Here is a 17014-nt window from a genome sequence, read left to right as displayed (position 1 = left end):
AAAAAGAATATTAACGTACATGCTAAACATAGACTAAACATAGAAAAAATCCGAACAGCGAGCGTAGTGAGCTCGAGTTGGGAAACAATCCGAAAAAACTACGGAGCAATCCGTCGAACACAGAAGTGGATGGGCCCCATATACTTTGCTTTTGAATGCCTAAACATTTCATAGAATGAAAAAGCTCTAAAGGCAAAGTTTGAAATATACAAATTGTTATGATAAATGGAACAGAACATAAATTGTTCAACTTGTGTTTTCTGAAGCTACTTTTTTTTAATGGCAGTTACTGAACTTTCATTCCTCACCTCGGAAGATGCCGGAAGTGTTGCTCATTTAATGTTACCCAGTGGGCACCTGTGAACCTAAGTCACGAGAGCGAGTAATTTTACCCACGCCACAATGCCACAAATACCCGTTCATAGGGTAGGCCACATTCACACATCACACACAACAGAGGACAACACATAGAAAGAAACATCCATGCCCAGAGCGGGATTCAATCCCGTAGCCATTGGCTTCGCAATAAGGCACGCTAACCGCTCGGCCACCTGGCCGGCTTTCTAAAATTACTAAATTTGTTAAGTTTTATTGTAGAATAAAATATTGTATCTTGTATGGTAAATTTATTTTTAAATCTTAACATAGCTGAATGTGCTTTTCTAGGTCTTTACAAGATCAAATTCACTTGAACATATCGAGTCAGCCGTTACCCATATTCGACATCTACAATCTAGTACCATACACTGGATACCAAATCCACCATGTGACAGTGACTGAAGCTCCTCGGCGTTGGCGGCGTATCGGCAACGTGACCGGTGGCCGAGTATCTTTGAATGCTGTCCTCTGGCTCGGTAAGAAGAATGTTGGTCCACCAAAGCTCAGTTGGAAAAGATTCCGTGTAGTTACAGCTGTAGCACCCCCCTTTGTAATGCTAACAACAAGAATCTACAATGATTCCTGCCTAGTTGGACTGCCATGTTTACAAGTAAGGCCTGAAATATACTATTTTTAATATTATTCTGAATTGTCTGCAACGGATTAGTATCGAGCGCAATACGGCAATCAATACTGAGTAATTTCCTTTTTAAAGAGCCAATCTGGAAATTCTATTTGTAATTGAGAAGTTCGATATTGAACATTAATGGGTTCATGGTGTTATATTTACTCAATCACGGATTCTCTGCGACTTTTACTTAACTATTTCTCTCACGTCTACCACCAGTTATAAGGCAGAAACTCTAATAACCAATTTAGTCGACGTTGCAAGTGGTTTCATGGAGTAGCGTATACTTATTTTCATCGTGTCAGTTACTAAATATCTAGACATCAATTTTATGAATCATGTCGTTCGGAAATTATAAGGGGGTGTAATGGGCAGTTGTAAAAGAGTTTAGAATATAAATAATGAGTTACAATACGTATTTGGATCAATACAATACGGATACGTACCGATGTCATTGCCGTAAAAGTTCTCTAGCTCACCAGTAAAATGGAGTCTTCTTATATACACATCAACAGAGGTGGTGTGTACGATCATTGGATCTGTCAAAATACAAGGGTGAGAGGGGATGCAGCCAGGACTCAAAAAGATACAATGGTGAGTCATTTTCACTCAGGAAACAGAACTGTGTAACAGCTTACCGCTGGGACTGCTGAGTATTGCTGAAAGGACTAGAAAACTTATGAAAGTTGGTAGAAAACTGTACGAGGAGTACGATGGTTAAAAAAGTTTAACATTCGTTAATTCGAGAATTATTAATTGTTGCTTGTAGTAAAAAATGCCATACGGGCCACTCTACAGATCACAAAAATATATTTACGAGATTGAAATTTGACGTGTTGAAAGGGTCATTTTTGTTTGAGCTTAATGGGAGGGTTTTTTCGAAATTCTAATTTGTTCGAAAGTAATGGCAATTTTGGAAAGGTTTTTTCTCAATTTTTTTTTAATTTTTTGTTTTAAATTTTAAATAATGACTATTTATCTATTTTTGTAGATCTTCATATTTAAAGCTCAAGCTTGACTTCAAAATCAGCAAGCAATTAAAAAAATATAAAACGGAGTTTCCTAAATCGTACCACTTTTGATTTCTGAATATGCATCATACAGAGAACATCTAGCTGATAAATTATAAAAAACAATTTACTAGAAGATCCATACAGAAAAATCAAGTCGCTGTGTACTTGCATTAAGATTTTATATAAGTTAATCGATTTTCCAAGTTTTTAATGTAATTTTTGAACATTCTGTGTAAGGATATAAGCTACAGTAATCTATGGATTATTAAATATAGCATATAATTGTTAAGCAACTTATTCTGCTAAGTTTTACTTGATTCTTTGCTAGCTCGCTGCTCTTTGATGATTGGAACAACACTTTGTTTAAAACAAACGTTGCGTAGTTGCCAATCCTAAATCGTACTAGTATGATTTCGGAGCAACATATTAACTTCAACTACTGAACAGATTGAATTTCAAGTACTGTACTTCAACGAAGCTTTCTAAAATAGGCTCTGAACGATTTCACTAATTATCAAAATCTTCTGCTCGTGAGTGAGTCTTATAATAAGATTGAAGTTGAGGCCGTTTTAAGTGATTTAACTGTTCTCGTGCATTAATCCTTGACAGCAAAAAACCCCCATTCTATACGTGAAATCAATCTGAAAGAAACGAAATTATTTGAGTAAATTTAATAAGATTTAATATCCTTAAGATGTGATTTAAACTTTCTCATTCCAAGAAAGAAAATCTAAGAGATGAGCCATCTAGTTAGTCAAGTAGTGATTTAGTAATTACTGGATTGATTGACAGACCTGTCTCACTATGTTAAAGGCTTCAATCAAACCAATTTCTTTATTTCTAAAAATTAAAAACAGAAGAATATGTTATAAATGCCACAAAGAAGCAGTCTTAAAATAGCAGTACATATAAAAATCACACTTGAACTTTGTAGCACGTAAGATCATGTTTCTTTAACATTTTATAGCCTTATAATACTGTTCTATACATGTAACTGTCAAATTTATTATCTTGCTATTAAACAATTGTTTTGGGTTACACCTGGTCTTCTCATTCACTTAATCATAAATACTCAATATTTTTTAGAGTAATACGTTTTAAGGACCAGGCGGTATGAATTAGTCAACTAGTTTCCTATACCACTTGCAAACTTTTCTAAAACAATTAATTTTCAGTAAATACTGCAGAATATTATTACCAAAAAATTACAAAAATAACTGAATGACTGTATTTAGTTAGTGAAATATTTTAAATGTAATTATCAGTGATCTGTGACTAATAAAAGTTTAAACGAGAAAAGTGATATGATTTAGGCAACTCTCCTCTAATAAAAAAAATATAAAAGAAGGAGAGATTAGACGTTATCAGATAGATATAAATCTCAAGATTCATATTAAAAATTTTAAAATATAAAAGACTCGAGAGAGTTAAAAATTATTTCCGATTTGAACCATTATAAATATAATATATGGTTATAATTATGTATTATTAACTAGTAGAATTACTTCTCATTTATTACAATCCATTATGCAGCCCATTCTGTATTCCTATGTTGAAATACTTTTTTTTCAAGTAGAGCTGATTTTTTTAACAAATACAGACCATGATTCCTATCGAGTGACGATTAACATGTTAAAAAAATGATATCACAGAAAATTATGATAATTATATGTTTTATAAACAAAACGGTCTTTTTATTTTAAAAAAAATATCCATATCATTATTGATATTATTATCAATATCAATATCATTATCAACATCATTATCAATATCATTATCAGTATCATTATCAATATCATTATCATTATCAATATCATTATCAATATCATTATCAATATCATTATCAATATCATTATCAATATCATTATCAATATCATTATCAATATCATTATCAATATCATTATCAATATCATTATCAATATCATTATCAATATCATTATCAATATCATTATCAATATCATTATCAATATCATTATCAATATCATTATCAATATCAAAAATATCAACATGAAGAAACAAACAATGATGAATGAAAAACAACCACGGGGTCGATGAGCAGGGGTGGAGACTCCTAGTCTTTTAAATAAAGGCATTCAATGATAAATAAAAATATACTTTAAGAAGTATATTTTTAGTCATCATTGAATGTATGTAAGTATACTTTTCAGTTACGAAGTTTAATTATGAATAAAACTTACGCCTATATTTTCAAATTAAAGCATTCAATGACACGTGATAATTACACGTTTACTTAAGACATTCAATGATGCTTTATAAAAAATAATTGCAGGTGAAGACGAAAGTGAAAGCAGAACTGTCCCGTATTTTCTCGGATTATCGTGCTGGTCGACTTCTGGAGTACATTGATTACAACATTACATGCTGTGCTGGAATTTCCATAGATCTTCTGATATCCCTCTCCGAAGACCTCGGCTTCACCTTCGATCTCTATCTCGTAGCAGACGGTTTCTTCGGCACACGAAGAGGAAATCGCTGGAACGGTAAATTATTTCTTCTTTTTTTCCATTTAGAGCTTTCGCCTTCCAATGAGGTGAACCGAGTTCGATTCCCAGCAATGGCTGGTTGATATGTATTCAGCATCCAGCTTGCACTGACCACAGTGCTGACGTGAAATATCCTCAGTGGTAGACGGATCATGGGTTAGAGTCCCCTTGCCGACAGAGGTTTCCAACTTGCATGAGGCCGGGGGCCGCAATTAAAAACACCAGTCAAATGGCGGGCCGCAACTTTATCAAAATTTTATATAGGACTCTTTTTTTGTTTGAAGGAACATTAATTATTACTGTCAGATTTTTAACAAGTTGTACAAAACCAAAGTATTGAATTACAAATTAAAATTAGAAGTAGATTTTTACCTGAAAATGTTAAATTTCACAGAAATGAAAAAATTAGGATTTTTTTTAGCGAAGAAACGTACTTTTAGCCCATGTAGTTTTTTACGAAAATTGTTCACAAAAAAATTTCAAGTAATATATTTTAGTTCGCTGATCACAAGCCTTCGCGGGCCGCCAGTTGGTAACCACTGGGTTTACCGTTCTCGTGAGTTCTTCATGGTCTTCCACTCAATGTAACACAAATGCAGGCTAGTTCCATCAAAAAGTCCTCCACAAAGGCAAATTTCTCCCATTATTTGATCTAGGGGTTCCCTTGTCTTCTGGATTGGAGTTCAAAATTACAAGGCTACGTAGTTGAACGTTAGTAGTCTTAAACCCGAAAATTGGGTCGGCTCTGTTCAACGACGGTTATAAAAATAGCGATGTCTCATGTAGCCAGTTAAGCTCTTCAGGTTGGATCTTGACTTTTAAAAAGTTAAGCCATAGCTCTACTAGCCTACACTTTCTATCTTGTAATATAGTATCGATACTTCATAATCTTCGCAGGTTAGATGATCGCCTTTGAAAAGTCGGCTTGGACTTATCTATAGTAGGTTATACTATGTATATCTTGTAACAGTATTGATACTTCAGTGAGTCACCTAACCTTCTCGGGTCAGATTATCATCTTTGAAGTGATGACTTCGCATCCCTCTACTAGCTTTTGTATTGACATTGAAAAATTCAGCTCTTTACAAATGTCGCAGGTATTTTGTAATGCCCCAAGCTGGAAAAGTCTTCAATATTTTCTAGTTTATCTTATACATTTTAGGCTTATTAAAGTTAGCCTATATGCATTAGGACTATTAAGAAAATGAGCGAAGAATTACCTCATCAGACTGATACCTGAATAAGGCTATTTATAATAAGCCCTCACAAATTCTTATTGGAAGCTGTCTGAAATAAATCAGGCTAACAGAGAAATATACTAACTTAATTTTATTAAAGCTTAATATAGGTTGCAGGGGTGGCAAACCTTTATACACCAACGTACCATTTTTTCTAAAAAAAAAATTTTAATGAGGTCATAGACGTGCCGTCAAATAATTTTGACTTCGTGATGCGTGATTGTACGTGATACGTATCACGATTATACGCGTAATTAAACTTAAAGTAACATCAGTGTGACTTCTGTTGTTGCAGATTGGATGACAAATAACTTATGTTAGGTAGTAAGATGTTAGTTTAAGCAGGACTATTAAAAAAAAAACTTTTTGCTAGTTGTTTATTGTGGCTTGTTTTTTATGGTTATTAATTGTTTTTTTAGAATTAATTGTTAATTTTTTTATTAATAATTGTTTATTATTTTGTTTGTTTTTTGTGAATTTTAATTTAATTGTTACATATTTTTCATAGTGTAATAACATTTGTGTGATAATAATTCATAGTGTAATAGCAATTGTGATCAGTGGCGTGCCGAAAATATTGTGTAGCGTGCCATAAATGGCACGCGTGCCATTGGTTCGCCAACCCTGGCCTAAAGTATGCTGGTGCGCAGTGCAATAAGTCTAAACAATGTCGGGCTGATTAGAAAGAACTATAGACTTTTACAATTAGCTTGGCACATTTGAAAATGTTAGCAAAGAGCCAAGTTGTTCCATGAGTCAATGGCTTATACATAGTGCCTGTACTTCATAAAGCCGCCTAAACTTCTCAAATTAAATTATTTCTTATGAGGAGTAGACGAAACCATGCCTCTATTAGCCCAGTTTGATCACAATAATCGTGATTTTTCATAAAACTGTCTTTATGTTGGACAGGGCTTAACTTATAACTATCTTGACTATTACGTATCGTGCTGTAACAATATCTAAAAATGGGTGGATTTAAAGCAAGGCTGTTTCCTCATCGTAAATAACGCCCCCATTGTAAACAACCATAAGAGTGCGAATTACCATTCGAAAAATTAAAAAGTATGTTTATGTGTGGCGCTAATTATTTATATAAATCTCAATCCGGTTCGCATTTTTTATGAAAACCTCAAACTTCTTCAAAAATTCATAAAATTTCTTTTAAAAAAATATTAATATTCAAAATGTTATCAAATATAAATATTTTGTCATAAACACCTGAAGTTTTTAGCCCATAATCGTATATATATAATTCTCTTACGTGGCTCCCAAATTTTGGCTGCATTTCTTTTCCGCTGGTGGCAACAGTTTTCATTTTTAAAGAAGTACTTTGTACAACTAAATAAGATTCTTTTCACAACACTTAAATATTTACTTTATTTTCTTCATATACACAAAGAACAGTCGGCAAAGAAGGTTAAAAAACGTTTCGCTAAAAAAAGAACGAATTCTAAAATAAATAAAAAATAAACAACTTAAAAAATAGAAATGCTATTGCCAGATATAGAATTTTTTGAAAGTTAACTTGGCAACATAAATCAAAATGACATAGAAGCGCAACTAGATCAAAATTATGATACCTGAGCGCTTGACGTAACAAATCCTTCAATTCTATAAGTGTTGTATCGCCAAATGCCCAAATTAACAATTGTGTTTTTAAAGAAATTCTATAAAAAGTTTTAAATAAACAACCTACTTCTACAACTGCTTCTTGAAGAACTTGGCTCATTGATTAAAACTATTGTTTTAATTTTACAGTACTAACTTTACTTCTACTTTCATTATTGCTATGACCCTCTTTCATTACATTTTACAACTTCATGCTAAATTTGAGGACTTTAAGTTGTTTTGTGGTTGAATACTGACATTCAGAAATGTGTACATAAAAAAAAATATTTAGAGGTTAAGAGTTGCCTCAGAAAAATTTGAATTGTTGACACTGAATTTAATAATGGAAGCAATCGTTTTTGTGAAAAATTGAATGGTATTGCTTACATCAAAACTAAAAATATTGTGTTTCAACTTAACAATACTACCTTAATTTTACTGACATTTTGAACAAAATTAAGGTTTAGAATTGCCTCGGAGAAATTTGAATTGTTAACAATGACTTAAACAAGAAGTTTTATTTTAATTGACAAATACTATATTATAATTTTAACTTTTTCTATGACTATACTCATTTTCTTACTCTTTTCTTTGTTTTTTATACATTTTATATTTTTATGATCAAATAAAAAACTTATAATTGTTCTGCTTCTGAACGCTGATGAAAACACAAAATGATGGGCTTCATCAACAATCAAAAATATATACATTTATTTTACAAATTCCATATGATTAGGGTGGCGCCCTTCAGAGAATTAAAAATACAAAATTATCTTCATCGAAGCCGATGCTTTACATCCGGCGTTCAGTGGCAGACTACTATTTCATATTGTTTTACAACACATGGCTTTAGCCCTCTGGTAAGAAAGACTTTAAAACAAAACTTACAACAGTTACTTTTCTCAGCAACTGAAATTTAGAATAGTGTGATTAAACAAAATATGTGAACTGTTTGCAATTTCAAATTAATATTGAAATGTACAGGTTTAGAATTTTCTACAGTGAAAAGTTTTCGGAACTTCAGTATTCAAAACAGTATATGAAAGCTAGACGTTAAGAACGTATCCAATGAGCGAGCAAAGCGAGCATTGGATTGCGATACAATCCGAAATGAACTGCGAAAGCAGTTCCGGGGGATGGCAAGCGCCAGCGAGCAGGGGGCGAAGCCTCCTAGTTTCTGAAAAATATACGAAAGATAAGAATGACGTATTGTACTTAAAAATACAATATCGATATTCACATATGCTTGCAGACGAAGTTGCTCAAAATGTTCGACGCTCCTACACGCGTTGCAGAATGAAGTCAAACTATCGCTGGAATAGTAAGATTAAAAAAAATTTCATTTAAACACAAATGCATATCATAATACAGCTCTTAAATATTAAAATATTTCATGTTTATTCAAACACTTTTTTTCTGAAATTTGAAAAGCTTTTCATGAAACATTTTAATCATGGCAATCATTTATAAAAACTATTCTTTCAAACATAATACAATCATATTCATTTACAACCTTTTTTAAAGAGAGGTTTCAGAATTACCTCCCTAAGAGGTATTTAAGAGTAATTAAAAGCGTAAAAAAAAGAGTTTCAATGTTGCTTTAAGCACCAGATTTTTTTAAAATTCCTTTTAAAAGCTCTTAAAAAACTACTTTGTATTTAATTCTTCAAATGTTCTGCACAAAAAAAGAAGAAAAAGCATCTTGAATTCTTTTTATTTTTAATAAAACCTTGATTTCTTTTGTTTACAAGTAATACTTTAATTATATTTAAGAGCATGCATTGTTACTTTCTTTTTAATAGTCTAAGATTTAGTACTATAAAGTATGAAATAAAAACAAGAAACTCCATTTTTACTTAAGAATCTTTTTTTTCCTCTTTGATTTTTTTTAATCTTACTTATAGACCAGTTGTATGTATGTGTGTTAATACTTAAAAAAAATTTACTCTTCTAAAAAAACCATCATTTATGGAACTATAACACCGTACAAATTTTCTGCTACTTTTAATATGTTGCTTTTTACTTAATTAATTGCATGGAGTCTCAAAATAATAGATGTGAACTTTACATCAAAACTAACATATTTTGTTGTAATACTAAAACATGCGTCGCCTATTATTTTTTGGTACAATTTTGGAAGTAACATGTTGTTTTCATAGCAGAAGATTCAATATAGCTGATTTTATAACAGTTACAAAATAGCAGTTACAAATAATTCTAGCTATCTCTATTTTCTTTTATTATTATATTATTAGTTATCCGTTTCTTAAAATACGTTTTAGGAGAAAATTTTCCCCGTTATGTATTAAATAAGAATAACTTTAAACTTCTAACTTAAAAAATGTAAAGACTTTATAAGCTATTAAAATAATATTTTCCAAGTAATAGTTGTTTTATTTAATATTCCTTCAGGAGAGGTAGCCTACTTTTCAAGATTTCGAATATCCCAGCGATCTTAGCTTTTTTTTCTTCCTTTTCGCGTCAGTCTTAGTTCATGGCATTTGCTTAACTAGATTACGTAATGCCGTTTATCTTAGTCGTAGCATAGCATTGAATACTATTACGAATTAGTAAATATGTGTATAATTTCGTGAATATCCTTTTGTTATGAGGCTAAATATCTCAAACGGATCCTAAAAAAATAGTTTACTTGGAAAAATTGCTAGAGAGTCGCGTAATTCTAATTTAATTTAAGGAAAAAATAAAGCCTAATGTCTTTCTTTGAAAAGACTCGGTTGAGTGACTTCTTTGTTGACTTGGCGATAATTTTGACGACTTGGCAATACTTTGCCATCATGTTGGCGACAATAAGGTAGTTCTGAAAAATTAGAGTTTCAAAGCGATAGGACTAATATTTAAGGAGTTACACGAGAATTGTCTAGAATCATAATGAAAGTTTCGGGGTTTCCTCGCCAAGCCCATATAGATAGAAATGTGCTGCTCAGAATAAAGTAGAAGAGAGTAGTAGCAACACCTCCTAGAAAGAACAGGCCTCAGCACGGGTTACCATAAATATCCCTTAGTAGTCCTAACGTAATGACATATTCTGTATTTTCAACCACTGCGCAGCTTAATTCCCCTAACGTAATGACTTCTTACTTAATTTTTGGCTACTGCGCAGTTAACTTCGTCACATCGGACTACTAAATTGATCCGTGCTGAGGCCTTACTACTTCTAGGAGGTGTTGGTAGTAGTCTGCTTGTGTCCATAGTTGTATTATAACCCGAGTTAGTTCATTGACCCGTCTGAGGTTGTAAAGTCTGTGTACTACACTGTTATTTCAGCTGTAATTGAGTGTTATAAATAGCTGTATTTTCTGGAAAATTCTGTTAATAAAGTTTTTGGAGTCTTAAGGACTGTTTCATTGATCTCCAATCAAATCGAGTCCTTGTGCTCCGCCCAATACATGGTTTCGAATGAGTTCGAGGCGTATCCTTATATTTGTCGTAACCAATCAGTATGATCCACGTCGAAATGTGATAATATACCTATAAGAATAATGTGGTTTTTGTTCTTTGCAGGCATGACATTGGACTTACAGACGGGTGCAGCGTACATGGCCTTCTCTGCGTTCAGCTTGACTAGTGAGCGAGCCCGGGTCATCGATTATTCCGTCCCCTTCTATCACTCTGGAGTGTCCTGTCTCACCTATTTCCAAGACAGAGATGTTCCACTTTCAGCCTTTCTTATACCCTTCAGGTGAATATTTCATCAGTCAGTTTAAATGAAGGGGAATGTAAAACTAAAGGAAAGAAACTTCCTGTATCATAACGAATTATATAAATGCCGACCCGGAAGTCCATACAATATTTAAAGAATTAGCTAAATAATAATTAAGATAAACTGAATTTGTTAGATTTGGTCAGTATTTAAAATATTCGCAGCGTGGTTATAAGGTCTTATGCGTTTACTTAAATTGTTTTCATACAGCGGTGGTCAAAATTATTAAATCAAATACAAGCATAACATTTACTGAAAATTTCATTGTTCAAGAAAAATCTCTCGGAAAAAGTAGAAAGTTGATATGTATGAAATTAATGTGGCTTTTAAAAGCTTACCAGTGCACCATTATCTTCCACGCGCAAATGGTATTAAGATTGAAAAATATAAGTCCATCATGAATTCTTATTGAAATTTAAAGACTTATAACTCTTGACTTTCCTGATAATGAAGTTAATTGAGGTTTAGGAACGCTGGCAGTACATGAAATCTTGGACATCATTCGTGGTAGCCAAGAATATGAATCAGTATACTTCAGATCATGTACCTGCGTTAGTCCCTAAAACCCTTCTTATCCAATAAAATATTGCATTTCTGACACCGCATTACAATCTGATTCGAGATTTTCAGAAAAGGAATAGAATTTCATTACAAAGGAGCACAGACGTACAGTTTCGAAACAACAATCGTGCTAGACGAAAAACCTTCTACTTTTTGGTGTATAGTGATAGGACACAGAAAATGGCTTTAATCTAATAGTGCTTCACTTACGTGTCTCTAGTATTAGAGATTCTGAGTGTACATTTTCAGAACCGAATGTGCTTATTAAGACTCTTTTTTTAAGAATTCTCTGGAACGTCTTTCCCATTTGAATCATTTCTTTGGTTAAGAATCTTTCTACTTTCTTTCAGAATGTTTCTGTTCTTTATGCTAGAAATTATGTTTTTGAGTTTAAATTCTGACTTTTCTAAAAAAGAATTTTGATCGAAAAATCAAAATGTCTGACTACAAAACTACTGTCCAGATTTGATTCCCTTCTAAAGTACTTGGTTGATTCCTGCAGGGCAATAAAATAAGTAGACTAAAATTAACACTTTACAAGCTTTAATGATACAACGCTTGTTACGGCTGTTTCAGATTTTGCCGTGAGTACTTTGCGAAAGTTATTAACAAACCTACGGAGTTTTCTGTCTCAGTCCGGGATCTGAATTTCGTGGCCACTCTTTCCCTCCTGTCAGTTAAAAGTGTAAACAAATTTACTCTGTAAAAAAAACTGAGAATTCAGCTAATATGTCACCAAGATAAACAAGCCCTTTTATGAAAATATTCTATCGTAATTAGTAATGGACTAACTGGGACAGAGTATGTGTATCTCTCTTTTCTTATCTAAACCCTTAAGAGTACATATTTCTCCAGGTATCTTTTCATAAGTATAGTTTATTTATAATCGTCTTCATAGTGGAAACCGCAGGAAATCGAAATAGCTAAGTCCAGACTTAAGCAAATAATGAATCCTTAAATTGATTTTAAAAAATTGAACCAAATCAAACCAACCTGGAAATTTGTAACATAGTATTTAACACCCATTTTCTTCAACCCTTAATAATCATGCTCATCACTAACAAACAGAAATTAGTGACTGTTTTCGATTTCACCACCAAATGGTGAGTCCTGATGTGACTTATTCATCCTTATGCGTCATATTTCGATGACATTGTATACCTTTTTTAAATAATTTTTCCAAACAAAATCTATAAAATATAGCTCCTTAATGACCTCTTTTTCAAATCAAACCAACCTGGAAATTTGTAACATAATATTTAAGACCCATTTTCTTCAACTCTTAATAATCATGCTCATCACTAACAAACAGAAATTAGTGATTGTTTTCGATTTCACCCACCAAATGGTGAGTCCTGATTAGATTTATTCATCCTTATGCGTCATATTTCGATGACATTGTATACCTTTTTTAAATAATTTTTCCAAAAAAAATCTATAAAATATTGCTCCTTAATGACCTCTTTTTCAAATCAAACTAACCTGGAAATTTGTAACATAATATTTAAGACCCATTTTCTTCAACCCTTAATAATCATGCTCATCACTAACAAACAGAAATTAGTGACTGTTTTCGATTTCACCCACCAAATGGTGAGTCCTGATGAGATTTATTCATCCTTATGCGTCATATTTCGATGACATTGTATAACTTTTTTAAATAATTTTTCCAAAAAAAATCTATAAAATATAGCTCCTTAATGACCTCTTTTTCAAATCAAACCAACCTGGAAATTTGTAACATAATATTTAAGACCCATTTTCTTCAACCCTTAATAATCATGCTCATCACTAACAAACAGAAATTAGTGACTGTTTTCGATTTCACCCACCAAATGGTGAGTCTTGATGAGATTTATTCATCCTTATGCGTCATATTTCGATGACATCATTGTATACCTTTTTTAAATAATTTTTCCAAAAAAAATCTATTAAATATAGCTCTTTAATGACCTCTTTTTCGGTAGAGATTCTAAAAATTTCTTCTTTGAAGATGTATTGTTAAAACACATTGTTAATAATAACCAACAATCGTATGTAAGTCACGAACTTCCTTTTCCAGTGTCATTACATAGACCACTACCGCCATCTTTTTCAGAACTTTATAACTTAAAATCGATACTCATTAAACCTAAACTGATAATAATCTCTAATAATCGAGGCATAAAGATATGAGTTAGTATCTTAAATATCTAATTACGGGCATAACTAGTTTAACCTTAATTGTATCCCTCGTTTAGGAGCATTTACAGCTATAAAAAGAAATCATGTTCTTTTCTGTGGTAGTGTAAATTTTGAATACTAAAAAAGCTGATAAAGCATATAATATGCCAGCATTTTATCTGTTAGAAGCTATAAATAAATAATGATCTAGACATCATTAGAGCACTAATGATTTCCCAATATATCGAGAAAAACTGATTTCCAGTTCACAAAATTACTTCTTAACATAAAATGTTTTGTCGATATCTAAGTTGAAGAAAACTGGGTTAAGTAATTCGATCTCCTATGTTAGAAAATATTTAGTATTTCTTTATTGTTTTCTTTGGGTATACTTAGATATTAGAAAGATAGGCAATAAAAATATTCTTCGATTGTTTCCTAAATATTGGGTAATTTTTTTTAATACTTTTGTTAAACTTTTGAAAAGGCTTCAGTGATAAAAAGTAAACTATTCTGCTTACTAATATAATGAAATATATTTCTGGGATTATAATTCTTTATCTTTTTGAAGTAAGAATGTTCGTTCATCAGAAAATACCAAACTCTAATTTAGTCCATACTTTTTTGACATTTTAGATTTAAAGCATTCTGTGAGGCGAGGGCATAAGTCAATGCTTCACATGTCTATGTCTCTAAATATGGGTGTCTTAAAATTGTAGTGATAAACGTTTCGAGCAGTGATTCCCGAAGTGGTCTACATCGACCTTCCGGGGTTGACGACAACCTGGGGGTCCATGTCAGTGAAAAAAAATTGGGGGTCCATGAAATGAAAATGGGGGACAACGATAGTGGATCTCATATAAGCAGGTCGAGACTTTAATTTTGGCATTTCATGAATTGAATAATCAACATACACTGATAGTACCTATTTACTTTCACTATACTACCTTATAATATAAAGACATATATCTATCTACATTCAGCATAATTTATAAAAGTAGCTATGAGGTAAGAATTTTATTAAAATTTAAGTTATTAGGATTATTTTCTGATATATGAAACTGAATTATTAGAAACTAGCAGTTGCCTGCAGCTCCGTCCGCATACGTTTTTATTTTCTCTGAGTATAAGGTTTTATTTTGTAAACAAAAAAGTATTTTTCCGCTGTAAATTGGTTTCCGGTAAATTAATTGGATTGGTAAATTTTATTTGAATTTTATTAATAAATGCATAAAACTAACATGCGTTTTTTCTTAAGTTTTTCACACTAGACTTCACTACAGTTAGAAATTTAAATCTTTCACAGTGAGTAGCACTATACCAGCTGTCAAAAATACATTTGAAGTAGATGAATTTACAAAAAATCAATATCAGGTAAGCAGGGGGGTTTTTCAGTTTCGGAAAAACTGAAAAGCATGGCAAGGAGTGTACGAGACAAAAAAGTTCAGGAACCACTGGTTTAAAGGAAATGAGGTGGTGCATTATTAGAATTGAGGATTGCATAACAATTCTTCAGAAACGTTAATGAAAAGTGATAGCAGACTTGAAAAATTTAAGAAGATAATTAATTAATAACATTTATAGAACGTTATAGGGTGTACTAGATGGACGCAGTTCTTAACATTACGTAAGAATATGTAACATCAGACGTTACATTTGTCTGACACTGATGGAGCATTTATTACCAGACAGGGTCGCAGATTGGTATTTTTCTTGACTGCAGTACTGCAAATCAGTCTTGCCATGATATTTAATGCAGACTTATCAGACATTAAACAATAACTAAGAGTGTTCCTAAAAGATAAAACTTATGGCTCAATTAATCAGAGAAGATTAGCGTAGTGGAGGCACCTAGATGCAAGATGCACAAGCGTACCATTGCACACTAGTAGCTTTGCTAATTGGATTTAAGCTACTCTTAACTACCCTGAGACTGTTTTTTCTTTGTAAAAGGAACACTCAACAGTATAGAGAAATTTAAAACTTTCACATAACATCCCACACACCAGAGAAAATTTAGTTAAATTATTGACTATTCTGGGGAAATGTAATCAAAATACTCTTCTTTGCAAAGCAACTGGGAAAAGTTTCTCAAAGTTCCTCCATTTAGAACTATGGTTGTAAGAATCAACAGACTTATCTGAGAAGATATTTCACTTAAATACTGAAGAGGGTTCCCTTGTTAATATAGCTTTCCACTTTTTCTTATGTGCCTATGCATAGTTTTAAACGTTAGACATTAGGATAGACCGAAAATGTCGAAGTACTCGACTTGTTAAAGTCGAAATGCGAGTTTTCAAATACCATTAGTAAGAAATACGCAAAATATTTTAATCTGCCGCCTGAATATGGCAAAGAAAAGTTGAACAGGTATATATTTTATGTATCCTTTATAAAGTCGTGGGAAGTATATTTTCCATCAACTTCATTGATTTTTAAATGTCAATCAATGGGAATCTATTTTTTCACTTATGATTTGTGCGGTTGTTTGTTGATAACTTCAAAAAATACAAAAAAGAAATTACCAATAAAAAGCTTGGTTGACGTAAATGTGATTAAAGATATAGGTATGCTTGGAGTTAAGAAGAGAGGTCAACACTGGAGCGCTATTTTCACTTCGGTGTTATGCATTTGTTAATTTGATCATTTCTTATCCTATTTATTTGTAGTTATAAACGCAGAATTTATAAATTCTGTTATTTATGTGCATGGAAGCTTAAGACTATGGCTAATTCTTTTCGGCGGGTAAAATTTTGAAAATCCCACCCACCTTCCCACCAAACAAAATGGTCTTAAAAATCAAATTAATTTTCGATAATAAGTTAAATAAATTTCTTTTAATAAATTAATCTCAAACAACCAATATTAACACCAAAAGTAGAAAAAATGGTCATATAAAAAGGTTGATTTGCTTGCGAGGATTGAGAGGTTGATAGATTTGCTTGGAACAAGCTTAAAATTTATTATTTCTTAGTTAAAATATATGTACAAAATTTTAGAATTATACCTGGAATGAATTACGACTCAATGGCATTCTCCATCTCAATGGCACAAAATTTAAATTGGTTCATTGACATTCAGGTGGCATAGTGAAATCTTTCTGAATTGATATCTTTTGCCTCTTCAATGAATCAATCTTAAATTCAGTGCCATTGAGGGGGCAGATATTTTCTGCCTCTTCAATGAATCAATCTTAA

At 32.1% G+C, this 17014-nt stretch overlaps 1 protein-coding gene across 1 annotated transcript in view; it reads left to right on the top strand.

The window, feature by feature from the left end:
• Positions 1-17014, top strand: part of LOC107441633 (glutamate receptor ionotropic, NMDA 3A) — a 220907-nt gene that overhangs the window by 184134 nt on the left and 19759 nt on the right. The window contains exons 4-6 of the mRNA XM_071183955.1: positions 667-988; positions 4310-4520; positions 10895-11072. Coding sequence (XP_071040056.1) covers positions 667-988; positions 4310-4520; positions 10895-11072 — 711 coding nt within the window. The remainder of the gene's footprint in view (positions 1-666; positions 989-4309; positions 4521-10894; positions 11073-17014) is intronic.

The sequence above is a fragment of the Parasteatoda tepidariorum genome, chromosome 3 (genome assembly GCF_982258835.1).
Source record: "Parasteatoda tepidariorum strain Cologne lab strain chromosome 3, Ptep-v5.0, whole genome shotgun sequence".
NCBI lineage: Eukaryota > Metazoa > Arthropoda > Arachnida > Araneae > Theridiidae > Parasteatoda > Parasteatoda tepidariorum.
Note: the sequence above shows the minus strand (reverse complement) of the source record. Positions and strands in the feature narration are given on the sequence as shown.